The sequence below is a fragment of the Pipistrellus kuhlii genome, unplaced genomic scaffold (assembly GCF_014108245.1).
Source record: "Pipistrellus kuhlii isolate mPipKuh1 unplaced genomic scaffold, mPipKuh1.p scaffold_m20_p_3, whole genome shotgun sequence".
Lineage (NCBI taxonomy): Eukaryota > Metazoa > Chordata > Mammalia > Chiroptera > Vespertilionidae > Pipistrellus > Pipistrellus kuhlii.
In genome coordinates, this window is record NW_023425529.1 from 14031389 (window position 1) to 14057540 (window position 26152).

The following is a 26152-nucleotide window of genomic DNA, read 5'->3' on the forward strand; positions in this document are numbered from 1 at the left end:
TGCCTTTTAAGTATAATAACTATAGCGTGAACACTCCGTGGGATTAGCTCATCACCCAGCTGGTGTGTATACAATGAACTCCCGTATCAGAGTGTGTCAACTCTAGGGGACCCCTCTGCTCCTCATGCCTGGGTCCCCTGCTGATCCACTGGACTCACCCTGCTCTCCTTCCTGTCCATTCCGGTCTGGTAACCACTCTGAACACCAGTACTTCCCATCAGTCTCTTGATGGTCTGTTCAACTTGCCTCAACTCTTCAGCGGTCAGCAAACATTCTTCACCCACATAGAGCATAGAGCACGTGGAAAGAAATATTGAAAACAATACAACTTGATCCAAATAAGAGAGTAACAAAGTATGCTTGTGCATGCCATGTAGTGCCCCAAGGTGCCTCAGCACACAATTTGGGGATCGATTCGTTAGGATTCTTTGATTATAACTGACAGCAACCAAAATTACTACAAGTCAGAAAGGGAATAGGATGATTATTTTCAGGATACAGGTAGAGGGAGGTTATCGGAACCTGTGGACAGAAGGAGCCTGGCACCCAGGACTGAAGAGCCATCAATACTCTGGCCTCATTTCTGGTTCTCTAGTCCACATTGTGTAGTCTGGCTGCCCCAGCTTTCCTGTTATAAATCTTACCATGTGGAGACACTGCCTTGATTCCAAATTTCCAGAAGTGAGACTGACCCAGGTTGGGTCCACTCCTGGCCAAATAAACTCTAGCAAAGAGGAATTGTGTTTTTGAGTATAAATGTGGGTGGGGGTATATTATTGTTAAATACCCTCCCCCCACACACAATTGCTGATGTAGTGACACAAGTCACAGAACAGGAGCAAATACCCCGAAGGTGGGGCAGGTATCAGAGAGATTCTGTCCATGCCTGTAAGCCTGAGTCTGCTGATTTCATTCTCCCTGGACATGGATGTACACTGCAGTTTCTCAAACTCTGTGCCAGGAATAGCAGGGCAGAGAGTTCAGCTCAGACCCCTGTCTATAATTGTGTTCTAAGTAATTAGACTTCAGTAAAGCCACACGATCTTTTTGAAGGCTGGCCCTCTAAGCTAACCACATATTCTAAGCTAATGTCGCTTTTCTATTGAAAGGGAAGCTGGAAGGGTGCTATGAGGAAGGTAGAGGGCGCTAAAGACAAACGTCCAAACAGATTTACCTGGGGCCAGCTCAATGGAGTCTATATTCACCTCAGCTAATAAGCATCTGTTCAGTGTCTTTGTGCCAGGATGTGTATACACATAATTTCGAGATGAACAAAGGTAAGTAATTTCTATAAAATGCTAAAGAAGAGGTACACTAAAGCAGCCCGGAGAAAGGGGTTTAGTGGATGCTTTCTGGAGAAAAGGAAGCATGAATGAGTCTTAAGGAATAAGAAAGGTCTTATTGGAGGTGTGTTCCGGGTGGAGAGAGTTACAAGGGTTTAGACTTATGGGTGTTTGGATCGTGAATTTGGACAGAACCAGTGAAAATAGCTTATCTCTGCTCTACTGTGTCTGGGGCCTGAACCGGGAGCCTGAGATCTCAGTGTAATGCAGTTTGCTGGGAGCTGGTATCATCTGGAGCCTTATTCCCTCACATGTTCCATGTCTGGCCTGGGGTTACTCAAAAGCTGGGCTCAGTTTGGGTTTTCTCTCAGCACAGGGAATAGTTGGACTTCCCAGTCTTCCTTATATGTCTGCATCCATCCCCAGAGAGTAAGCACCATCAAGGCAAAGAATACATTGCACTTATTTCATCCCCAGCACCTAGCACAGTGCTTGGGACATAACAGGCGTTCAAGAAATACTTACTGGAAGAGTGAATGGAAGGGAGCAGAAAGTTAAGCTACTTCATGTCAAAGGGCCTCCATTTTCTGAGAGGTAGGAGGTAAGGTCTTCCTCTGAGAATAAGGGGAGGTGGATATTGAAAAGGTCCTTGAGGCTCTGGTGAATGTTTTGGGAAGTGGGCGGGCAAGCAGGAGGGCAGGGCCACCATCTGCGCCATCACAGGACTTTCTGTAGCAGAGCCTCTCCTGGGTGGACACAGTTTGTGTGGTGTCCCAGGGGTCCGGTTTCACTCAGAGTGTAGGCACAGGTTTAATGTTAAAAAGAAGTTTCAAAGTGTTGAAGAAAGTGGTCCAGGTGGGCAACTAGGGTACTGGCTTCCCAGGAAAGTAAGTGAAGAAGCAGGGAGGAGGTGGAGGGCAGAAGGTCAAGTCCTAAGGGCGGACATGACCGAAGTAAATTGGTGGGGGCAGAGGGGGTATTGCAAGGCTATAAAGCTGTGGCCAGAGGTGGCCATTGGAATGGAAGATTATGTGTATCAAATTCACGAGATGACAAATTCAGAGTGCGGTTAGAACTCGGGTGGCTCAAGTCCAATTTCAATAAGGCTCAAGGCATGTCAGCTCTTTATTTGTATGCATCCCGGGAAGCTGCTGGAGAAAGAGATGCTGGTATCACTGATTTCTGTGAGCAACTGTGTCTCTAGTCCCAGCAGAAATCTGTTTTAACAGGAACAGACCTTTTAGGATTCTTTTCTATTGTGTTAATCAAATCTCTAAAAACTGGCTTACCACTAAAATGCTGCTCAACTAGTGCCCACTACTAGACTAGTCCACATTTCTTAGATCCCTTTCATGCTCTTCAGACTTTCTTGATACCAGTGGCAATGACTTGGGTGCAGGGAGCTTAACTGGATTGGGGATATTCATGTACAAAGATGAAAGAACATCTATAAAACTAAATCAGTATAGAGGGCACTAAAGTTCAAATAATACTCACAAACACGCCGGTAGCATTTTCAGTGTACCAGGTGCAGCTGTAAGGGCTTTCCATACATGAACTCACTCAATCCTCTCACCAAACAGACCTCTGCAATTGATACTACCAATAATCTCCATTTTATAGATGAAGAAACTGAGGCCCAGAGAGGTCCAACAACTTGCCAGAGGTCACAGCTAGTAAAAGGCAGGCCCAGGGTTGGATCCCGGGCAGACAGGGCGAATCCTGCGGTGAAGCATTTATTCCTGTTCCCTTCTGAGGAGGAAACCGGCGAATTAAGAATTTACTGGCTGGAGGCTAACCAGCTGTGGGGCGGAGCTGGCGTTGCCTCCCATGGCTGGCTGGCAGAGCTGTTAACTTGCAAGCCCTGGCTCTTGGACCAGACAGTGACCTTTGAAAAGTTGTGAAAACTATCTCTGGCCTCCGCAGCCTCCCGCTGTGGAGGAGCAGCTCGGAGAAAACCTGAGCGGCGAGAGAGTTCTTGCTCAACACCTGTTTGTGGAATAAACAAATGAGTGAGGATTGCCACACTTGCTGGTGTCACACTTGGCCGGCAGGTTATTTCACCGTTGAGTAATCCCCAATCAAGACAGGGACATGGTGTTTATAAGTTGCTCCTGATGGACGAGAATGCAGACAGGAACCCGCGAGGGGAAGAGACCGGGAAGAGAACAGGGCTGCTAAGACCCCCAGGCTTTCCAGCCCTGGGGCTGCATCGCTGGTGTGTGTGTGTGTGTGTGTGTGTGTGTGTGTGTGTGTGTGTGTGTGCAGGCAGCTGGCCTGCCTGCATCCCCTCTGGGCCTCTAGCTCAGCTGCAAAAACCCACAGGGACACCGGGCCCCGGATAAATATTTGCAAGAGGGAAAGGCAAGGGAGGTGGCGTATTTTGAAAGTCCATCCTCGCCCTCCTCCACCCACACCTTGGCGGCCTCTGCTAGATAAAACTGCCCGCTCCTGGTGCCTGTCCCCAGTGACTGTCGCCTGCGGAGCAGCAGGACGGAGCAGCAGGTTGCAGTAGCCTCTGGGTGCTGCAGGAGCGGCGGGAGCCATGCCCCGGTACACGGTGCACGTGCGCGGCGAGTGGCTGGCCGTGCCCTGCAAGGACGGGCAGCTCACAGTGGGCTGGCTGGGCCGCGAGGCCGTGCGGAGGTACATCAAGAACAAGCCGGACAACGGGGGCTTCGCCTCGGTGGACGAGGTGCACTTCCTGATGCGCCGCTGCAAGGGCCTGGGCCTGTTGGACAACGACGACCCGCTTGAGGTGGCCCTGGAGGACAACGAGTTCGTGGAAGTGGGTGAGTGGCCCGAGGGCAGCGGCGCAAGTAGAGGCAGCACACGGCGTGGCTGAGTGTTATCTCCGGGGAGACTGGGCAGCCATCCATCCTACCCGCCGCCAGGAAAATGCATGCTGGCTGTGCGGCTGCTGCTAGGCCGCTGGGGGCCCCTGCTGAGAAAGGGGGGTTCTATCCACCTTTTACCACGAGGCCACTGGCTCCCAGAGGAGGCCACTTGTCTAGGGTCAGTCAGGCTGCTAGTCAGAAGCCAGGAGTAGATATGAGCTCAGGACTGCAGGTCTGAATCCCTTCGCAGTAATTGAATTACTTTGTCATATATAACTTTTTTAAAAAAATATTTTTTTAAATTGATTTCAGAGAAGGAGGGAGAGGGAGAGAGAGATAGAAACATGATGAGAGAGAATCATTGATTGGCTGCCTCCTTCATGTCCCTCTCCCCCCTGCCACCCCACTAGGGATGGAGCCCCAAACCCCTGGCCTATGTCCTGACAGGAAGTTGAACTGTGGCCTTCTGATTTGTATGCTCAATCACTGAGCCTCCAGGCGGGTATATATAGCTATTTTTAGAAACTTAATGGTGAAGATCTTTTAACCCTTCAATAGACTTTCACCAGATCAGAGGCCTGTGGCATAGAGTTGTTCAGATTTCAAGCAAAATAAAGTCGGGATGAGACAGAGGTGAGGGTTAGATCTTGAACTTCCATTTAAACTGGAGTCCACACCCAGCGCCTACCTCTCTGCCCTTTGCTCTTCGTCATTGTAAAGATGCTAAGCGCACATGGAAGTATCTGAGGTCCTTTTAAAACAGCTATTTCGGTAGAATTCAAAGGCAGTCGAAGGGCCGGCCCTCCTTTGCTGTATCACCAAGGCCAAAAGTGGCTCTCCTTTGTGATTGGTAAGAGGTCCTTCTCGTCTTCTTGTTTCAGTCATAGAAGGGGATGTCATGTCTCCTGACTTCATTCCATCGCAGCCGGAGGGAGTTTACCTGTATCCTTTCCTGCAGGCTCCGGGGCCTGCTCTGGAAGTGGGGAGGGGGGTATCATCCCTCCAGGGACAGGGCTGGGGCTGAGCCACACTCCCAGTGTTTTCCTTTACCTGGATTCAGGTACAGCAAATACCGAGAGCCTGAAAAGGTAAGCCACAAACCACTCTCTCTCTCTCTTTTTTTTTTTTTTAATACCTAGCTTTTACTTGAAACTACCAATTCTTTTATTTATTTATTTTTAATATATTTTAGTGATTTTTTATTTTATTTTATTTATTTATTTATTTATTTATTTATTTATTCATTTATTTATTTATTTTACAGAGAGAAAGGGAGAGGGATAGAAAATTAGAAACATTGACAAAAGAGAAAAACATTAATCAGCTGCCTTCTGCACACTCCCCACTGGGTATGTGCCCACAACCAAGGTACATGCCCTTGATTGGAATCGATCCTGGGACCCTTGAATCCACAGGCTGACGCTCTATCCACCAAGCTGAACTGGTTAGGGCTAAGCCACTCTTTCTGTTAAGAAAATGAAGTCCCCCTCATTCAAGGAGGGGGTGGGGAGCAAGAGTTATGAGCAACCACTACCAATTAGGACAGGACTTTGTCCAGCTCCATGTCGTAGGAAAAAGCATTAGGAAAACAGTCGTTATGCAGCTTCCTCTTAAGGTGTTTTTTATCGTAGCTCATTAATTGCAGTGATAAGATCTCTGAAGAGGCCAAGTTTGGTTCTGCCTGAGGCTTTCCTTTCTCACGAGCAGCTAAGCTGTTCAGACTCACGGAGACCCCTTCCTTTGTGCAGTACATCAACTTAGATGGGGACAGCCTGACCACGGAGGACCTGGTCAACTTGGGCAAGGGGCACTACAAGATAAAGGTAAGGGGGAGGGACGGCCGTCCTCTGACCCCTTTTGCCACACTCGGACATTTTCCACGGGCTCCTCTCCACCCAATGTTTCCCTAGCTCACCCCGACTGCGGAGAAGAAGGTGCAGAAATCCAGGGATGTCATAGACAGCATCATAAAAGAAAAAACGGGTATCTTTTCCCCTTTGTGTCATACAATTATTTTTGTGGACTTAAAGTAATATGTCCTGCATCTAATTGGAGGGTGTCTGTCTTTTTTTTTTTTTTTTTCCAGTTGTGTACGGCATTACGACCGGTTTTGGGAAGTTTGCCAGAACTGTGATTCCTATCAGTAAGCTAGAGTAAGTTTGGTTCCTGCTCACACACATCCTCCATGCCACCTATCCCCATTTTTCAGATTCCTTTCAGCAAGGGAAATAACATTTGGCCCACGGCCCACTTTACAGGTGAGGAGGAAGAAGATCAGGCTGATTTACACATGACCTGGTACTGCACATATAAGCTCGCTGGCTTCTTCCACTGCCTCATGCCCTCACCGTCCCTCCAAAGATGCACCTGTCCTTCTCCCTTCACTTCCCCAGACGAGGGGCCATTTTCATGACTATGACTATACCTCCCAGAAAACCCCATCAACACGTTGGTGAACCTTCTCCTTCTGGAACATTTTATATCACTTTTCTAAAGTCAATATTGACATGTTTCCAAATATTCTCCAATAGGTTAGAATAGTTACACACAACTTTTGGTCATAGGAAAAATCTCTCAATTCTATGTTTAGATCATTTCTAACTATTTTGTTCTTAGAAACATGGCTAGAATGAACCAGCTAGTGCCTGGTCACGTCTTTAAGATACTCTAGAAATTTCTAGATCAGATTAGAACATGCACAGTAACAATAAGAGGATTTTTTTTCCCCTTTCTCTTTCAGGGAGCTCCAGCTCAACCTAGTGCGTTCACATTCTGCAGGTAAATCATTCGAAACATTAGGTGCCTCCTAGATCTTATTCTGTTAGCTCCATGATTGGCAAACTGTGGCTCCAGAGCCACATGTGGCTTTTTGGGCCCTTGAGTGTGGCTCTTCCACAAAATACCACTGCCTGGGCAAAACTATTTTGAAGAAGTAGTGTTAGAAGAAGTTTAATTTTTAAAAATGTGGCTCTCAAAAGAAATTTCAATCATTGTACTGTTGGTATTTGGCTCTGTTGACTAATGGGTTTGCCAACCACTGGGTTAGCTGAATAAGGTATAGTGTGATGCATCCTGTAACAGTCACAAAGAGTCAATATATTCAGGGACTGGGTGCTTCAGGGGAGGGAGGGAAGCAGAAAGCAGCAGACAAGACCACCTTCCAGCTGAACCTCAAAAAAAGGCATGGGCCACGTAGAGGGACAGGACTGGGACACGAGCATCTGTACAGGTACAGTGATGCCAAGAGAATGGTGCACTCGGGACACAAAATTAGGGCTGAAAGTCAGGGAATGAGTTGATCAGGATGAGATGAGATTGTAAGGCAACATGTGCTGAGGAGTCTGGACACTATTCTAAGGATGTTGGGTGGGGAGTGGGGGCTTGCTGAAGTGTTCCAAGAAGGGAAACTGAGAAGGCAGAAGTGGGGTTCCACCTTTTTCTGATAGGTGAGACTTTAAAAAGCAAGAAAGTGAGGAGGGAGAGCAGTCCAATTCTGAATTAAGAAGTGAAGAAAGATTTGAGAAATGGAGGCAGTCAGGCGGTGGGAGAGTTTTTGTTTTCTGATTGTTTTGTAGGTGTTGGGAAACCACTCATCCCTGAGAGATGCCGGATGCTCTTGGCTTTGAGGATCAATGTCTTAGCCAAAGGATACAGTGGCATTTCCCTAGAGACCCTCAAACAAGTTATCGAAGCATTTAATGGTAATGCAATGGCTCCCTGACTGACCCTCTATTACCCTCCATTCAGGCTGGGCATCTCCCATAAGGTAAATCTGGTGGCACTTCTGGGGCCCTAGAGTTCTAAAGATCTCCCAGGGTGAACTCTGATCTGGAAGCTGGCCTGTGGGTGGCACTTCCGTTATCCTATTGTCGGTATTTAACAATTAGCAAAAACATGGCTATTAGGTGTCCGAGTTTACTTAGAAACCTATTGGGGACTTCCTTCAAAATAGTACATGTCCTTTTATACGTGATAGTGAAATGGCAGACTCTGAATCTGGTGCAAGTAGAGGTTACGTCGCCTATGACTTTACCTCCCAGAAAACTCCGTCAACACTCTGGTGAACTTTCTCCTTCTGGAACATTTTATATCACTTTCCTAAAATTAATATTGACATGTTTCTAAACATTCTTCCACAGGTTTGAATGGCCACATGCAACTTTTGGTCATAGGAAAATATCTTAATTCCATATTTAGATCATTTCTAACTTTTTTAAAATATATATTATTGGTTTATTTTATAGAGAGGAAGAGAGAGGGATAGAGAGTTAGAAACATCGATGAGAGTCATTGAATAACTACCTCTTGCACGCCCCATACTGGGGATGTGCCCGCAACCAAAGTACATGCCCTTGACCGGAATCGAACCTGGGACCTTTCAGTCCGCAGGCTGATGCTCTACCCACTGAGCCAAATCAGTTTCGGCCATTTCTAACTTTTTAAAAATATATATATATATTTTATTGATTTTTACAGAGAGGAAGGGAGTAGGATAGAGAGTTAGAAACATTGATGAGAGAGAAACACTGATCAGCTGCCTCCTGCACACTCTTCACTGGGGATGTGCCTGCAACCAAGGCACATGCCTCTGATAGGAATCGAACCCAGGACCCTTGAGTCTGCAGGCCAATGCACCATCTACTGAGCCAAACCGATTAGGCCATTTCTAACTTTTTGTTCTTAGGAACAAGGCTATAATGAACCAGCTGGCTTCTAGTCACGTCTTTAAGATACATTGCTAGAACTCTAGAAATTTCTATATCTGATTTGCACAGTAACAATAAGTGAAGGAGCAGAGGATCACAGGAGGATACGGGTTCCATATCACCTTCCCCCCACAGAGCCTGATCTTGATTGTTTCTCTACAGACAGTGTTCCCACCCACCTTCACACAGTCTTGGCTAAAACCTATAATGCTTTCTGTTGTCCTTGAGTAATTGTCTTTCTCCAGGCATCTGTACTAGATCCTGTTGGGCGAGGTGGGTCTCGCTGGCAAAGTGAGCTTGATCAGGAGGAAGTTGTCCTGGAGTAACTGCTGTCTACTTCACACCCCCCCCCCCCCCCCCCCCCCCCCCAGCCTCCTGCCTGCCCTACGTTCCAGAGAAAGGAACCGTTGGTGCCAGTGGAGACCTTGCTCCACTCTCTCATCTTGCTCTTGGCCTAACTGGAGAAGGGAAGATGTGGTCTCCAAAGAGTGGCTGGGCTGACGCGAAATATGTAAGACTTCAACAACAGCGTTCGTCGGCAGGATTTTCTCTGGGCTGGACACCAGGCGGCCAGCTTGCTCTCTATCACTTAATCCTGACAGCATCTCAGTGAGGGGCCCACTGTTATCCCTATCTTATAGATGAGAAAACTGAAGCTTTCAAACTAGACAAGGCTCTCAGCTTCCATACCCAGCTGTCAGTCTCTGGCCTTGGTGATCACCTTGGTGAAAAGGTGCAGCTGCCAGTGTTGATCCCAGGAATTTCTTCTGCACCTAAAACACTTCAGGTGCCTATCTGGAGGTCAGATGTTGCCGTAGGTTTACTTAGTTGCTAGTCTCACAGGTACTAAACTGTGCATCATAGCACTCAGTCTATGGCCTCGGGAAAGAAAAGGTTCCCTTTCCCAAAAGCTTCCACCTTATGGCTAATTAGAAAGGCTTGCATTTGTTAAAGCTTTTTTTCTTCGTTCATCTCCAAATTCCATCAGAGCAGTGCAAAGAATTATTTAAAGTGCCATCTCGGATCTACTGTTGGGAGGTCCCCTAACACTAAGCAAAGGGTCGAGGACCAAGGAGGAGGGAGGAGCTAAGGAAACAGATAATCCTTATGGGGATACAGGTTCCAGATCACCTTCCTTCCATGCAGACCCTTCTTCTTGTTCTCCTCCTCCTCCTTTTCTTCCTCCTCCTCTTCCTCTTTCTTCAAAATATATTTTATTGATTTTTTTTTTTTTTTTTTTTTTTTTTTTTTTTTTTTTTTTTTTTTACAGAGAGGAAGGGAAAAGGATAGAGAGCTAGAAACATGGATAAGAGAGAAACATTGATCAGCTGCCTCCTGCACACCCTACTGGGGATGTGCCCGCCACCAAGATACATGCCCTTAACCAGAATCAAACCCAGGACCCTTGAGTCCACAGGCTGATGTTCTATCCACTGAGCCAAACCGGATAGGGCCAGATTGTTTCTCTATGTACACTGTACAGTGTTCCTCTGGCCACCTTCACACAGCAAATATGAGCATGTCCTGGCTAACAGCTACAGTGCTCCCCACTGTCCTTAGGAGAAAGTCTGAACTAAAAGTGACTATAAGAGCCTTGTTTGTCATGTTCTCCTCCTCCTCCCTCCCCGCCAGGGTTCTCCATCACAGAAGCTGGAGGCTCCTTGCAGCTTGAATGTGCTGTGTCTTAGGCAGAGGGACCAGCAACATGTCTAAGCTCCTCTTCCCCAACCACTCCGGTTCCTCCTTCTGCTAAGTCCTCTTCCAGCAGAGAGAAACTTCCCTCTCTGCTCTTCTAGTTCTTTTCCCTACGCCCCAATTCTCCTTTCTTCCTCCTGTGCTCTCCTAGCATCTTACCTGATTACTTCTCACTGACCCATACCCTACCTCCTGTAGCACTTAACATTCTATTACTATAATTTCCCTTGAACTTATCAGTCTCTATTTTTTCCAACCCTAGCCCCAGCCCAAAATTCAGAATAATAGGCTTACTAATAGCCTTAGAAATTGGCATAGCAAATGGTGTAGGCTCTCTCTCTTCCATCTTTTCGAGAGGGACCTTAACTTATCGACTGTTTTTACTTCTTTTATTTCAGAGTAAAATCATTTGTCCCATTTTCCCTCAGGATTCTGTTCCTATCTATTAGGCCAACCATCTCCCCTTCATTGGTGCCCACACACCTGACACACAAGTGAGAAGCCCTGCTCTGACAACCAATATATCAGCCAGGGTTTATATATGTAGGAGGACTTTTGGGGTTAAGCTTCAGAGGTAGGGATTATAGACAGGCAGTCAGAGCCCAGCCTTAGTGCAGTACGGGTGTGCATATGTGCTCAGGAAGCTGCAGGAGAAAGGTGAGTCACTAATATGGACACTTAATGCAAGGACCTAGACACCAGAGCCCCTGTTTTAAATATAAATATCATTTGAAAGCAAAATATGCTTTCAGACTAAAGAGCAGAGCTAGAGAATTCCCAGAGATGATAAACAGAGCTAATGCACGTAGGTCTAATTCATATATATTGTATATAAGCCCCTAAGCAACTGAATGACTGAACGACCAGTCGACCATTGCTATGATGTGCACTGACTACCAGGGGACAGACACTCAATGCATGTGATCGGGCTCTCTCCTGTCTGGATTGGGTCTGTGGGGATTGGGCCTGCATGGATCAGGCTCCCTCCTGTCTGGATCGGGCCTGCAGGGATTGAGCTGAAACCTGCCATTGGACACATACCCTCATGTGTTCTGGATTGAAAGAGAGTGCAGGCCAGGCAGAGGAACCCCACCAGTGCACAAATCCATGCACTGGGCCTCTAGACTTTTATAAAGACAGACCTTTGGGCTGAAAGATCTTTTATTTGGTTCCTCATAAAATTAGTAATTATTACCCATTTTCATTTCTTAAATCATTCTTTAGGTCCTGGAAGCCCATGGATTGAAACCAATAGTCTTAAAGCCAAAAGAGGTAAGGGTGTTCAAGGGAAATTTGCCCATGTCAACAAGTCTTTATTTATACACTACTTTCAGTCTTAAGGCCAGTCTCACTGATTTATTAAAATAAACATGGCTCACATGTTTGTAGAATGTTGATCACTGAAAAAACAGCTCCTCCATCAGTATTTAAAAAATTCTTCATGCCATAAATGCTTAAGGGTTCTCTTACCTAAGAACTTAAACTTTAAATCAAGACCCCTAGGGATCCTTAAGAGACACTTGAACCCAGAATCCATTAGGATGCTCTAAGCCAAGAGTCTTGGACCAGAAATGTTTAGTGTATCTTGTCTACAATGATGATAAGTTAAAGAAGAAATGTAACATAATTAAAATTTTATATGCCTTCCACACTGGAGCTACTCTGTTGCCTTGAGAATGGGGATACTTAATAGCTATTCTATTTGCCAGATTTATAGTAGTGACTTCATGTAGGATGGCACTTATTCCTCAAGTGCTTAAATAATTATTACTGGCCTGCACTTCAGAAGACATGAATAAATATCCCTTAACAGACTGATGGGCTAACTTTCCTCTCATGAGAGCAAAAGATACTAAATCAACTTGTACATAGGCTTGTTACAGAAATACAGTAGGAACTCTCTCTCCTCTTCCCCCAAAGGGTCTGGCGCTCATCAACGGGACACAGATGATCACCTCCCTGGGCTGTGAAGCTGTGGAGAGAGCCAGTGCTATTGCGAGGCAGGCTGACATAGTGGCGGCTTTGACCCTGGAAGTGCTCAAGGGCACCACCAGAGCCTTCGATACCGGTGAGCATGGTCCCTCTGTTTGACTGTTATTCAGTCAACCAGAGCTGGTGGGGTGGGCTGGTTGGGGTCTTTAGACATGTGTGTGGTGGGGGCGAGTGTTAAGGAAGAAAGAGAATACTCAAGAGCCTAGGGTGTGCCCAATACAGCTACAGTTTCTCCTCAATTCTGCCACACTCAACACGTGAAATGACCGCAGTTTATAAATAGACGCTGACCCTGAGAGTTAAATAACCTGCCCCAGATCACCTAGGTCTGACTCTCATCAAACTAAATGCTGTTTAGTTTGCAGAGTTTTATAACTGCAATAGGATTGAGGTTGGTCCCCTGTAGAAAATTGGGGGCAGGGAAACTATAGAAATGGTAGCTTACTTTGAAAGACTATTATTATATGTAGTAGGACACTTCCTTAAATTAGACCACTATAGAACTCACTTCCATTATGAGCCTAAATCTTTTTAGGGTAGCCCAGCGTCTTGAGTTGAATTCTTAGTAGTTGAATTCTCAACACATAATTTGCTCTTGGAGATTCCAAAGAATAAAGACAATAAGGAGCCCTAGCTGGTTTGGCTCAATGGATAGAGCATCGGCCTGTGGACTGAAGGGTCCCAGGTTTGATTCCAATCAAGGGCACATGCCTGGGTTGTGGGCTCGATCCCCAGCGAGGGGCGTGCAAGAGGCAGCTAATCAGTGATTTTCTCTCATCATGGATGTTTCTATCTCTCTCTACCTTTCCCTTCCTCTCTAAAATCAATAAAAATATATATATTTTTTAAAAAGGCAATAAGGAATATCTTGCTTTTGGAGATAAGTTTGTACTGCTCGGTGGTGGTTAGGATCTCTGGGTCTTTTGAGAGCTGTGTCAGCACTGTGGATGGTTCTGAGCATCCATGGTAGTTTGTTCTAATATAAGAGTTGCTCAAGCTTTTTCTCCTTCATCAATTCTAGACATTCATGCCGTTCGCCCTCATCCTGGGCAAATTGAAGTTGCTTTTCGGTTTCGGTCACTCTTGGACTCAGATCACCACCCATCAGAAATAGCAGGTATGGGCATGTTTGTGTGAGTGAGCTTATTTGGTTTTGGGTTTTGTGTGTGTGTGTGTGGGGGGGGGGGGGGGGACTGATAACACGTTCCCTGCCTTTCCCTCCTCCTTCCACAGAGAGTCACAGGTTCTGTGACCGCGTGCAGGATGCGTACACCTTGCGCTGCTGTCCACAGGTAAACCAGCAAACCAAAGTGCTCTCTCTCTCAGTGCAGGTGGGAAGCAGAAAAAGAGGGAGGTGTTAGAAAATCATAAATTGGTCAATCAGAATCCAAATTTCTTTACAGCTTCTCTTAAAAACTTTGTAGATCATACTTCTATTTGTCCCATTATTGTCATTTCTATTCCATGTGATAAACTTTTGAATAGCTTTGCTCAACCTTGAAGGGAAGTCCAACAGGCGTCTTGCTGTGTTAGTTTAGTGCCCTCCTTTTCCAATTTCTCAGTGACAACATTATCTTAACCAGTTAGTGGAGTTTTGCTTGCTCTCCCTGTGATAGAACTAGGACCAGCCGGCCAGAGATGTTCACAGAAAAGCCCAATAAAAATTCAAGGGCCCATCCATAATATACCTTGGCTGCATTTAATAGGCAGACCTAAACTATGGCAAATAAATCTGTGAGGCTCAATTTTCAATAAAAAGTGCAGATGCCTTGGGTTAGCCTAAGGCATCCTGTATCAATTTTACAACTCATTTGCATATGGCAATTAGTTAAGTGAGAGATTAATGTAAGAATGCATCTCAAGAATGAAATAATACAGGGTGGGGCAAAAGTAGGTTTATGGTTGTTCAATAACACCAGAATAAATGCAGTATTTCTCATAGTCACAACTCTACACTTTTGCCCTACCCTGTATTTCAGCTGGTATCAAATTCCAGTCTACAGTATATAAAGAGTCCTCCCTAGAGGACTCAAGTCCTTGTATTAAGCAAGTTCTATTCTAGCTGGTAGACCAAAAATGTCTATGGGGAAGAATTGCCAAATTAGGTCTGCTAAAGGAATACATCCCACTTCCAAACATCCTGCTAGTCTAACAGGAATATCAGACTCTACGTGACAGGCCGTCTTCCATATAGTAACTCATTTACTCTTCTATTTTAGGTCCATGGTGTGGCGAATGACACAATAGCGTTTGTGAAGAAATTGATTACCACAGAACTAAACAGCGCGACAGATAATCCTGTATCTTTTGACGTTTACTGAACTATAGTCAGAGAATTTCCGCTGGTAACTTTAAGATCTGAAGTGATCACTGTGCAGCAGCTCTGTCCTGCCTCCTCTCACTTTATTTCATAAACTGAGTACCTGAGGCTCGGAAGTTAATGAACTTTGTCCAGATTAAAGCTGGGAAGTGACAGAGGTAGTTCTCCGAATCTAATCTCAGGCTCAGTGTGGAACATGCCAAAGTTTCAAAATTGACTCATTAAAGATGAAATGGGGATGGGTTCCCAGCATTGGCTGAGAAGTTTTATGAAGACACTAGAGGCCCAGTGCACAAAATTTATGCGTGGGTAGGTTCCCTAGCCTGTCCAGCCATCATGCTGATCTGGGCCTTCTGTCTGTCAGCTGGGGGTCTCCTTCCCTGGCTGCCAGCTGGGGCCTTCCTTCGTTTTATGCCACCCCCTGGTGGTCAGTGCACATCATAGGGAATAATCAAACTCCCAGTCTCCCGGTCTAACTCCTGAGGGGACACTTTGCATATTAGCCTTTTATATATATATATATATATATATATATATAGATAGATAGATAGATAGATAGATAGATAGATAGATAGATTTTCCCTAAAACCCACTGCTGGGATTGTTGGTAGAAGGATGAAGACTTACGTGCCAGGTGTGATTGTGGAGACCAGGGTATGTACACCTTCCTGATTCCAATAATGCCATGATGCTTTTAGACAGAAGCAACCTTTAACATTTACCAAAGTGTTGCTCAAAGAGGCATGGTTTTCCATATCCTGAGGTTTTATTTCGGACATGGACTTGACTCAAATTGGTGTTTTCTGCGTCTGTACAAAGAATAAGAATACTTCCATTTCTCGAGGATGGGCCCCAACGGTGGCTATCTCAGAGCCATCTTGTTTCTGCCATGGAATGCGATCACTCGGGTCACACTGGCAAAGTCTCCACAGCAACAATACTGCCTGTGAAGACCACCAAACCTTGCAGAAATCTGTTTTTCCTATCTCACATCTGCCTTAAGTCTCAGCCCTGCAGAGAGTGCTGGGTCAGCATCCTTGAAAGCAGCTCACAGCCTGGGCTAGTAGACGGGTCCACAGTAGCTGTGTGAGGTTTCTCTGGAGAGCTTACTTCAGGATGTGGGTTTTGCATCCTTTCGGATTGTTTCACAGTTAAACCCTCACAAAATAATCCTCAACTCACTAACCCACCTGTACATCATCCCATCTCCCAAAGGGAGTAATTTTCCTGAACTCCAGGTAGTCTTATCTCATCTATCTGTCTTGTAAAGCAGAAGTACCCATTAGACACTTACATAATGTAGGTTGAAAGGGTAACTTAGACAATAAAAAAACAGAAACCATTAAATTTTTGGAAATGAGACATGAAATAATTCTGTACTAAATTCTCCCTCCACCATTTGCCTCAACAAAAATTTCAGTCAAAAGTCTTCTACTTAAAGCGTTTCAATCCCTGATGAATTTCCAATTGCCTAATCTTTGGGAGTTCTCCTGCAATACCTGAAAGAATGTTTCCTAAGGTTTCCATTGCAAATGAAGAGCACCTATTACCTAGTTGCTAGATAGGATGGGAGTTAACTTCTAATAGCTATTATCAAATAGCCAACCCACAAATTTGGAGCTAAAGAACAATAGCACATGCATACGTTCTAAATGGTATGCGTTCTAAGTTATCTCTATAGAGATCACTCGCTATAAGGATTCATAGAATGGAGAGAAGGCCACGGCCTGTGGTTGGGATGGGTTCATGGAGAAGAACAGGAGTGGTCTAATATGCTCATGGTAATAATACACAGAAAAGGGCAACTCCAGACTTGAGGAAGATCATGTAACACGTGCATCTCCAGCTTTTTGGAAGTCAGAACCCTTCTCACACAGAGTGAATCCCAAGTTGATATGATAGGCAGTGAATATTCTTTAGCCCAGTAGGCAAAAGTTAGCTCTTTGGAACCTGGAAGAAGGGTCTGTCACTGCCTTTGTCTGTTGGTTTAAGTCAAGTGCATGATAGAATGCAATGATCCCTGAGAATATGAATATTTGGTGGGTCCAAAGCTGCCTCAGACCTAAATGAGTTTACAATAACTTCTTGGCTGCCCTTTGCTGAGAATGCTGATACATATCACTGAGTTAGAGAGTTTGCTTGGAAGTTTTCCCCAAAATTGATTGTTCCAAACAATTTGGTGGTTGAGCGTCAGCAATGTCTTTCATTCAGCAGGTTCTTCTATGGAGCACAAGCTCACAGAGCCCATTGAAGAAATAGAATTTGCTTTCACACATGTGTCTCGTCTCTGCTCTTAGTTTCGGGTTATAAACTTTTCAAGAGCAACTACTACCCACCAGATTAGCACAGTTATTATGATGCCTGAGAATCTCTAATCTCAAGAGAAAACAGCGTTTTATGCCTTCTGTTTCTTTGGCCCTGACTTCGGTATACCCAATTCTTCTTCAAGATTATGTGTCTGTCCCTTTATGTCAACATCTGCTTGAGGGATCTCTCTCTCCACCCCACATTTTAGAAGGGCTGCCATCTCAATGTGTTCAAACCTTAATCTAGGTTGAAAGATGGTCTTTGCCAGCCGGGGAGAGACCATTTCCGGAGGAAACTTCCATGGTGAATACCCAGCCAAAGTAAGCTTTTTTTTTTTTTAGAATTGCTGCTGCCCCTGAAAGCATATTACAATATAGGCTAACTGAACTGACACTATTTCAGGCCCTGGACTTTTTGGCCATTGGTATCCACGAACTTGCTGCGATTAGCGAAAGAAGAATTGAAAGACTCTGTAACCCCTCCCTCAGCGAGCTGCCTGCCTTCCTGGTGAGTGAAGGCGGCCTGAACTCCGGATTCATGATAGCCCACTGCACAGCCGCAGCCCTAGGTAAGGACACTGCCCTTTGCCCAAGCCTGTCCATTGAAGGGCCCCTCCATTTTACCCAAAAATATCAAACTTTATCTTCAAATGAAATCTAACTTTCTCAACACCTCCATCTGCATCCTACCTCTCTTCATACAAACGCAGTAGGTTGCCTCTTTAATATTTTTTTTTGGAAAAAAAAATATAATACAAAACCTAAACAATATTATACTGACACAATAATACACGAGTGAGACTGTAAACAATGATGTTTGACTATCACATGAACTTCATTTTTGTAACTTTTCCCCCCAATCTCAATTTGAAGACTATCAGAAAGAAAAAGACAAAGACATTCATAGTTAATGGTGAAATGTGAACTGATCTAAATAATTAAACTTTGGATACATTTCATTAGGTATACCAACCACTACACATGTGATTACAACATGCAACAAGGAAGTGCTAAGGGCTTCACTTGTACTCACTCTCTTAATCGTCACAACAATATCATGGGGCAGGTACTATTATCACCTCCATTTTACAGATGAATACCTGAAAATCTGAGAAGTTAAGTGCCTTACCCACACTTGCATAGCTCGTAAGAAGCAGAGAATTCAAACTCAGGCATTTTGGCTCTCAGATCTGTGCTCTCATTTGAATTAATGAGGTTCCCATTATAATCAATATTTAATCCTAAAATGTGGCTGCCAAATTTAACAAATAGGAATACAAGATAATAAGTTAAGTTTGAATTATTTGGGACATACTTACATTTTTTTTATTTGATATTTGATTGAATTGAGCATCCTGTATTTCTATCTGGCAAACCTGCCCAAGAGACAGGATAGCATGGTGGTTCATTAAGAGCATGGAGTCTGGGTTTGAATCTTAGCTCTACCATTTACAGTGTGACATGGAACAATTCTCAGTCTTGTTGACCTCAGTTTACTCCTGTGTAAAATGGGCATGATGAATTTACCTAGTGGGGCTGTTTTGAAGGTTACATAAATTAATGTAGGTAAAACCTTAGAATTCTCTATGCCTGGTGCTAAATAAATATAGCTGCTATTCTTCCTAATCCCTTCCTCACCTAAGCCTCACACTAAAACTCAACACAAAAAAACAACAAAGGGCCATTGAATTCATCTTCTCCTCCGTCTGACATCTTCTACTTGTTCACTTACCTGGTTATTAAAATATCCTTTCAAAGGGCAACGGTTTCTCATATTGACATGGTGCAGGGAGAGGTAGTTGATTTCTAGAGAATATCATGGACTTTTGGAATCCCCTTATGAATGTTCAGCTTTCCAAGCTGCCTAATGAAGTTGCTTAGCTTGTTTTCATTATGATGAACCTTTTTCTTTTTATGGCCCCTTGTACGTTATGTTTCTGAACAAGCCTCACCACAGCCTGCTGAATCATGTTTAGGGGTCTTGGGTTGCAGTGCTGGGCCTTGAAAGTCCTGGGCAAACCCGTTTATAGCTAGATTACCTTAGGTAGGGTCCTTATAGCATGCAGAACAGTGACACTTCACTCAGAGCCACTCAGCATCAAAGAAATGTTATATTGCGAATCAACGAGCTTAACAGAAGACGCCTTAGTGAGCCAGTTAATTTGGAGTCTTTTATTACTCTAGCCCAGTGGTCTGCAAACTGCGGCTCTTTGGCCCCTTGAGTTTTTAGCAAAGGCCAGCTTAGGAGTACCCTGTTTAAGTTAATAACAATGTACCTACCTATGTAGTTTAAGTTTAAAAAATGTGGCTCTCAAAAGAAATTTTAATTGTTGTACTGTTGATATTTGGCTCTGTTGGCTAAGGAGTTTGCCCACCACTGCGCTACTTTTTACTGGGCTCAGAGGAATATTGCTTCTCAAATTCTGAGCAAAAACATGGAAGAAGCTTTCCCCTTTTATATTCTTTCAGTCTTTTGGGATATATAATATGGGATTATACTTCCAGACTTTTGCTTGTAACATGAGTTTGTAGCTTGAGCATAGTACATTTCAAATAACTGGAGCATGGGAATAGCCAGGGACTTCAGTGGAGCAGTTGGCAAGGTGAGACAGTCGAGCTTATTTTACCTATTATTAGACCAAGCATGTTTTGCAGAAGCCAATAATAGCAGAATTAATTCATAGAACAAAGGACTGCCTGTGTCTAGTAGAAATTTTAAACAGCAGTTTTTACAAAATAGAGGTTACTATGTTTCAGAAAGCAGGGGCGGGGGGGGGGGGGAAGAGGGATGAGGGATGATTCTGAATTTGACCTCTCTTGCTGGAGAGAAGGAATTCTGTAATCTAGGTCCTTGCTACTTAAAGTATCATCCTCAGATCAAAAGCAGAGCCATCACCTGGGAGTTTGTGAGAACAATAGCATGCCAAGCCCCACCTAAAATGCAACATTTGCATTTTAATGAGATCCAGTGATTCAGATGCACCACAATCAATCTAGGTCATCTCTGGGATCCCCTCACCTCCCTAAGATATCTCTGGCAGACATCTAGCCTCCTCTGGTCAAACTCCTCAGGGACCTGGAAGTGCTCACACATCTCCCTGGCTTGCTAAATGCTTTTGATGTTTTCACCTTGGCTTTGAAATATTAGGGTTCCCATCCAGTGTTAGAACTCCTAATAGCTTTAGAGGTGTTCTCACGTTAGGGAAAGCACAACATGTTTCCTTCCCCAAAGTAACTTTGGACCCTGTGGTGCTTGCATAACCACCAAGAGCTCCTGGAGTGGATGCCATGGAGCACTTTGGGAAAACATGTGTCATTGGGGCAGTTTTTCCCGTTCAAACATAATTAACTAGTGCTGACCTCTTGCAGTTTCTGAGAGCAAGGCTCTGTGCCACCCCTCGTCTGTGGACTCCCTCTCCACCAGCGCTGCCACGGAGGACCACGTCTCCATGGGAGGATGGGCAGCGAGGAAGGCCCTCAGGGTCATCGAGCACGTGGAACAAGGTAACCCCACCCAGGCCGGGATCCCGGGCCTCCTTGATAAATGAGTGACTCACCAGTGGTCCTCAAAGTGGGGTCCCCTCCAGCAGCATCAGCATGACCTGGATCTGGTTAGAATGGCAGATCTTCAAAGCCTCTCCCAGCCCTGCAGAAGGAGAAACTCTAGGCAGCAGGGCAGAGGAATCCGAAGGTAACCAGCCCTCCAGGTGATGCTCATCCTCTCTGGAGATTAAGAACCACTCTTGCTGCCTAAGCTGGTTCATCTCCTGGCTTTTCTTAAAAAAAAAAAAAAAAAAAAAAAAAAAAAAAAAAAAAAGAAAGAAAAGAAAAAAGAACAACAAGGTTTTCAGAACATATTCAAAGTGTAGAGATTAGACCATGAACCTCATACACACCTCACTGATTCAACAGCACATTTGCTTTATTTTTTCTTTTCTCAAATTATTTTCAAACAAACCCATTATAATTTCCTTCCTGCATACTTTAACTCTTAACTATCCGTGCTTGCTTATCCACCAGAATGCCATCATCACAGCCCATCTTGGTATCACCATTGAGTGCACATTCAAATTCTCCCAATTACAATATCTCAGTGTCTGTACAGTGGGTTTGTTCAAATCAGGACACAAGGAAGGGCCACATTTTAGATTTGGCGGTCAAGGTTTTAAGCTTCTTTTCATCCAGAACTGTCCCATCTCTCCGCCCCCCCACCTCCTTCCCCCACTTCATTCCACTGACCAGCTTAAAAAAACAAACAAACAGGTCAGCTTTCTGATAGAGACCGGGATTCTGCACTCACCTGTTAGCCTCCTTGTGGTGTTACTTGTAACTTGCTCTCTGTCCCATGTGTTTCCTGTACGTGGCAGTTGACCCTAAAGGCTTGACAAGCCTGAGATCCCACCTTTTTGGCAAAGATACTTCACAGGATGTTAGGCCCTTTACTCCCTGACCTCTTAATTACTGCTTGTTTTTGTTTTTTTAAAGAGAAATTGCCTTATTTTAGGACATGTTCTAAGTTTCTCCTTTTGCAACTGTATTCAAAGCAGTTGGCTGATAAAAGAATATCACTATTTTAAGATAAATGTGAGAGTTAATTATTCTTTTTTATTTTGAAACAGATGTATTGAGGTATAATTTACAAATGCTTCCAATTATCTCAGTGTCTGTTGAGTGGATTGTTCAAATCAGGCCTCAATCACATCCCCAGATGGATCTAGAATACCTAGAAGTGTGTTTGGCACAGACATGGTGCTCAGATGTCTATATGACAATAAATTTGGCCATAGAGGTCCAAATTACAGATCTAGCTCGCCTGATGCAGTTCTATACATTTATATCGGGTACAGTTCACAAAAAGAATTGGCAATTTGTATTTTTAAGCATGTTCACTGTCAGTTAAGTTTGCTTTGGTTCGGATATTAAATACCTACAAATCTTGGAACCCAGTGGTGCTGGACATAAACTCGCAAGATAAGGATCTGGTTTATTGCAGCGCTTATTGATTCCTCATTGCATAAGGGGCACAGAAAGAGGAGGATTCTTCCTGGATTAAACCGTGAATGAGATATTCTTCCTCTCTGCCCACTTGGAAATTAGGGTCTAACCAGAGAGGCGGACATTGGACAGCAACTTGGTAACTCTGTGCAGCACTTTAACAAGATTCCCACCAAATACTAGAGTCTGAAGGCATCTCCAAAGGAGTATTTAAGATGAGGACCTGAACAACAACTAGGGCTGGCAGTGTGGAAGGAGAAGAGCGATGGTAGTTTTGTAAGAAAGGGGCGTGCACAAAATAAATCAATCTGAGATGCATGGAGATGAGAGTGCAAGACATCCAAGTCCCAATTTCTAGAATTTCAGTTGTAGTGGACTTGGGAGCTTTTGAGTTTGAAAGCTCAAAAGGGACATATAGGGTGGGGCCAAAGTAGGTTTATAGTTGGGAGTACACGAAATACTAAGTTTATTCTTGTATTATTATTGATTAACTAGAGGCACGGTGTACAAAATTTTTGCGTGGGGGGAGAGTCCCTCAGCCCAGCCTATACCCTCTTGTAATCCAGGACTGCTGGCTCCTAACTGCTTGCCTGCCTGATTGCCCCTACCCACCTCTGCCTGCCAGCCTGATGACCTCTTACTGTTCCCCTGTTGGCCTGATCACCCCCAACTGCTCCCCTACCGGCCAGATCTCCCCTTAACTGCTGTCCCCTAACTGTGGCTTTGTCCAGAAAGATGCCCAGAAGATGTCCAGTCTAATTAGCATATTGTCTTATTAGTCTAGATTAGGGGTGTCAAACTCAATCAGAGAAGGGGCCAAAATCTAAAATCCAGCCTAAATAGCGGGCCGAATGGTTTACTGAACAGTCATAAACTGTCATTGTGATGGAAACGCAGCGGAGTACAGTGATGTGCGGGCCACATTGCAAGGCCTGGCGGGACGGATTTGGCCCGCGGGCCTTGTGTTTGACACATGTGGTCTAGATAATTGTATTAGTTTCCATACAAACAACTGTGGACTCAGTCCCAAGGCAACCAAAGACTCATATGCTCCTTCACCAGAGCCTTCAATCCTTGGATGAAGTTCTATGTGCCAGGTATTTCAGGCCAAAGGGATCATCAAGACTAACAACAAAAGGAAACTTGCACAAAGATGGAAATAGCACACAGATTTTTCCCATCGCGATTAGAAGAAGGTGAGAAGGGGGAAACTGAGAATTTACCTGGACTCGTTCCCCCTTCTCACCATTAAAGATGGGCATCCACTTCTGTCATTGATAGCCCTCAACCAGGAAGTCACTCCTTCCCCTTCTCATTTCAGTGCTGGCCATCGAGCTGCTGGCAGCCTGCCAGGGCATCGAGTTCCTCCGCCCCCTGAGGACAACCACTCCCCTGGAGAAGGTCTATGACCTGGTGCGCTCGGTTGTCAGGTAAAGTCTATCATCATGGCAGTGACATGGTCTCAGAACCATGAGCCTGGCTGTTTGGCTGATGACTGGGTTTGCTTCCTCTGCAGGCCCTGGATAAAAGATCGCTTCATGGCTCCGGACATCGAGGCAGCGCACAGACTGCTTGTCGACCAAAAGGCAAGCTGACAATTGGGCTTCTTTCTTGGTTTGGGGTCATTTCGGGAAAGTGAAGTGGAGTGGGTCCTGGAGAAACATTGTCTTATTCATTCGTTGTCTGGCTATTCCCTGGGGAGGAACAAAAGGGCACTTATGCAATTTGCAAGGCCACCAAGAAGGTATTTGGTAAACTCTTAGGTGTCCCATGTGGCACCCAAACACTGAGGGTCAAAGGATTGGAAGCAGAAATAAATTTTAAGCAGGATCTTTGGAACAAGCATTCGTGGGGAGAAATGAGATGAAAGGTTCATGGATCCCCTTCACCAAGAATGTACTCTTCCATTCAAAAGTACTTTCTTTTTTTTTTAATATATTTTTTTTTATTTCAGAGAGGAAGTGGGGAGAGAAAGGAGGAGAGAGAAACATCAATGATGAGAAAGAATCATTAATCAGCTGCCTCCAGCACGCCCCCCACTGGGGACCAAGCCCGAAACCCGGGCACGTGCCCTTGACCAGAATCGAACCTGGGACCCTTCAGTGCCCAGGCCAATGCTCTATCCACTGAGCCACACCAGATAGGGCACTTTCTCTTTTTATGGTGACCTCACCACCACCACCTGGTCTAGTGCCTGCACAGATCTGGAGAGAAGACAAAGCCCCAGGTTTCTGCTTCAAAGGGCTGTGAGTCTGTCTGGTGCTCTCGTGTGTCCCACCCATCACCCTGGTGACATGCAGTTCCTCTGGCTGCATTGACTACAGACTCCTCTGATAAAGACAGTTGCCTAACATGCTGACTCCTTTTTTTAAAATTTATTTTTTAAAGTTCTTTAAACCTTTTGTAGTAATTTGTGGGTATCCTGTTTCCTAGAATTGCTTGATTCCTCCTGAAATCCTTGCTCTGCTCTCAGGGAAGGATTTTCCTCTTTGGTCTTCATACATTTTCTGAGGTGATACAAAAGAAGGGGGTGGAGGGAGGGAAAGGCCCCTTGGCTGTCAGCAGCAATCAGATAAAAAAACAATAGCTATAAACCAAGTACAGGGCCTTCATTTGAGAAGGTGTTGTGCTTGAAAGAGAACAGATTGCTAAGCCTGAGGCAGGGCTTCTCAAACTGCAGTGTGCCAGTGGCTCTCCTGGAAATTTGATGAAAATGCAGATTTGGACACAGTGGATTTCGTGTGAGGCTGACATTCCGACTTGTCCCCAGTGATGCTGATGCTGCTGGTCCAGGGGCCACTTTGAGGGTCTCAGAGGCGGAGCACACGAGGCAGGGAAACACAGCAGATGAGGAAATCCACTGCCTTTTATCATTCGAGGTTTGCTTGAGAAAACGCACAGTCAGACCCTGAGCAACTTTCCTCAGTTCTGTCCACACCGAAGTCTCTAGGTTTTGTTTGTCTTTTGGCTTGTTTGGCTTTAGAAGAGCAAGCAGCCGGAAGCCTTCATGGCAACTTCAGAGGAGTTTTGGACCTTGGACTTTAAAAGCTTTGGATGCATCCAGAGACCAGTCGACACCGATTGTGTGTTAAATGCCTTAAAATAAAAAGCAAGCAAACAGCTGCTACACGTTGGGTATAGATAATGTTTTGTCTTCAGGTGAAGTTGATGTTTAATGGCTCATGAAAGCAATGTTGTCAACGTCACGGTTTCGTTCTTGTGTCTCAGGTGTGGGAAGTAGCTTCGCCATACATCGAAAAATACAGAATGGAGCATATCCCTGAATCAAGACCTCTTTCTCCGACGGCCTTTTCCCTGGAGTCTCTGCGCAGGAAATCCAGCACTGTCCCAGAGTCCACGGAGCTGTAAAGGGCTTTGGAGGGCGGGGGTGAGGTGGGGGGGGGGGGGGTTGGGGGGGGGTGTAGATCAGATGGTGCTCAGTTTGACAGCGAGCAGCACTGTGCTGACAGAGAGGCCTGAGAACTCTGTTTAGGTAGATCAATTCCTTATATAATTCAGTTCTTCTAAAACCTACTGTGGCTAGACTGGTGGCAGCAATACAGTTGCTAACTCTAGCACTGCATTCTTGTCGGTCTCGTCTGAGGTGCAGCCGGATGATAGGAGCTTTTTTTCTTTAATGCTATCTCACTCTTAAGCGTGAGAAGAGAACCCACATTGCATGGGTCTTTTAATATTAGAGCAGCTCACATCTTGACACAGACTGATGGCATGTTTCCAAAAGCATTAGACTTTGGTAAATCTTTTTTGTTTGTTTGTGCTTGTTTGTTTGCTTTGACAAGTTCTCTACTACAATAGTTAACTCTGGCTGATTGTACTATGTTATGACTAGTGTTTCTTCATACCTCTTCATAAACAACCCTTTTAAAAAAATCATAATTTGTCTTTAAGTTGCTCTTTCTTCTACTACTGGGATCATAGTAAAGAATAGTCGATAGGCCAACAAGAGGTCTGTGTAAAGGAATTAAGGAATGAATATAAAGATGGCTATTGGAGTGTC

At 44.8% G+C, this 26152-nt stretch overlaps 1 protein-coding gene across 1 annotated transcript; it reads left to right on the top strand.

Moving 5' to 3' along the window:
• The first annotated feature begins 3577 nt into the window (after window positions 1-3577).
• Window positions 3578-26152, top strand: HAL (histidine ammonia-lyase). The gene is made up of 22 exons (XM_045587644.1): window positions 3578-3777; window positions 3808-4075; window positions 5002-5062; window positions 5181-5208; window positions 5869-5943; window positions 6031-6103; window positions 6207-6273; window positions 6861-6898; window positions 7696-7821; window positions 9198-9337; window positions 11746-11793; window positions 12442-12589; window positions 13535-13630; window positions 13747-13805; window positions 14733-14813; window positions 17395-17460; window positions 17543-17708; window positions 20509-20643; window positions 23456-23564; window positions 23651-23720; window positions 25363-25509; window positions 25544-26152. Exons 2-21 carry the CDS (start codon window positions 3829-3831, stop codon window positions 25501-25503), a joined length of 1974 nt encoding a protein of 657 aa, XP_045443600.1. The 5' UTR covers window positions 3578-3777; window positions 3808-3828; the 3' UTR covers window positions 25504-25509; window positions 25544-26152.

Coding starts and splice junctions, on each gene's coding strand:
- HAL (XM_045587644.1), top strand. CDS start 3,829: ATGCCCCGGTACACGGTGCACGTGCGCGGCGAGTGGCTGGCCGTGCCC. Junction 13,806..14,732: donor CCTTGCGCTGCTGTCCACAG/GTAAACCAGCAA, acceptor CTTCTATTTTAG/GTCCATGGTGTGGCGAATGA. Junction 17,461..17,542: donor ATGGTGAATACCCAGCCAAA/GTAAGCTTTTTT, acceptor ACACTATTTCAG/GCCCTGGACTTTTTGGCCAT.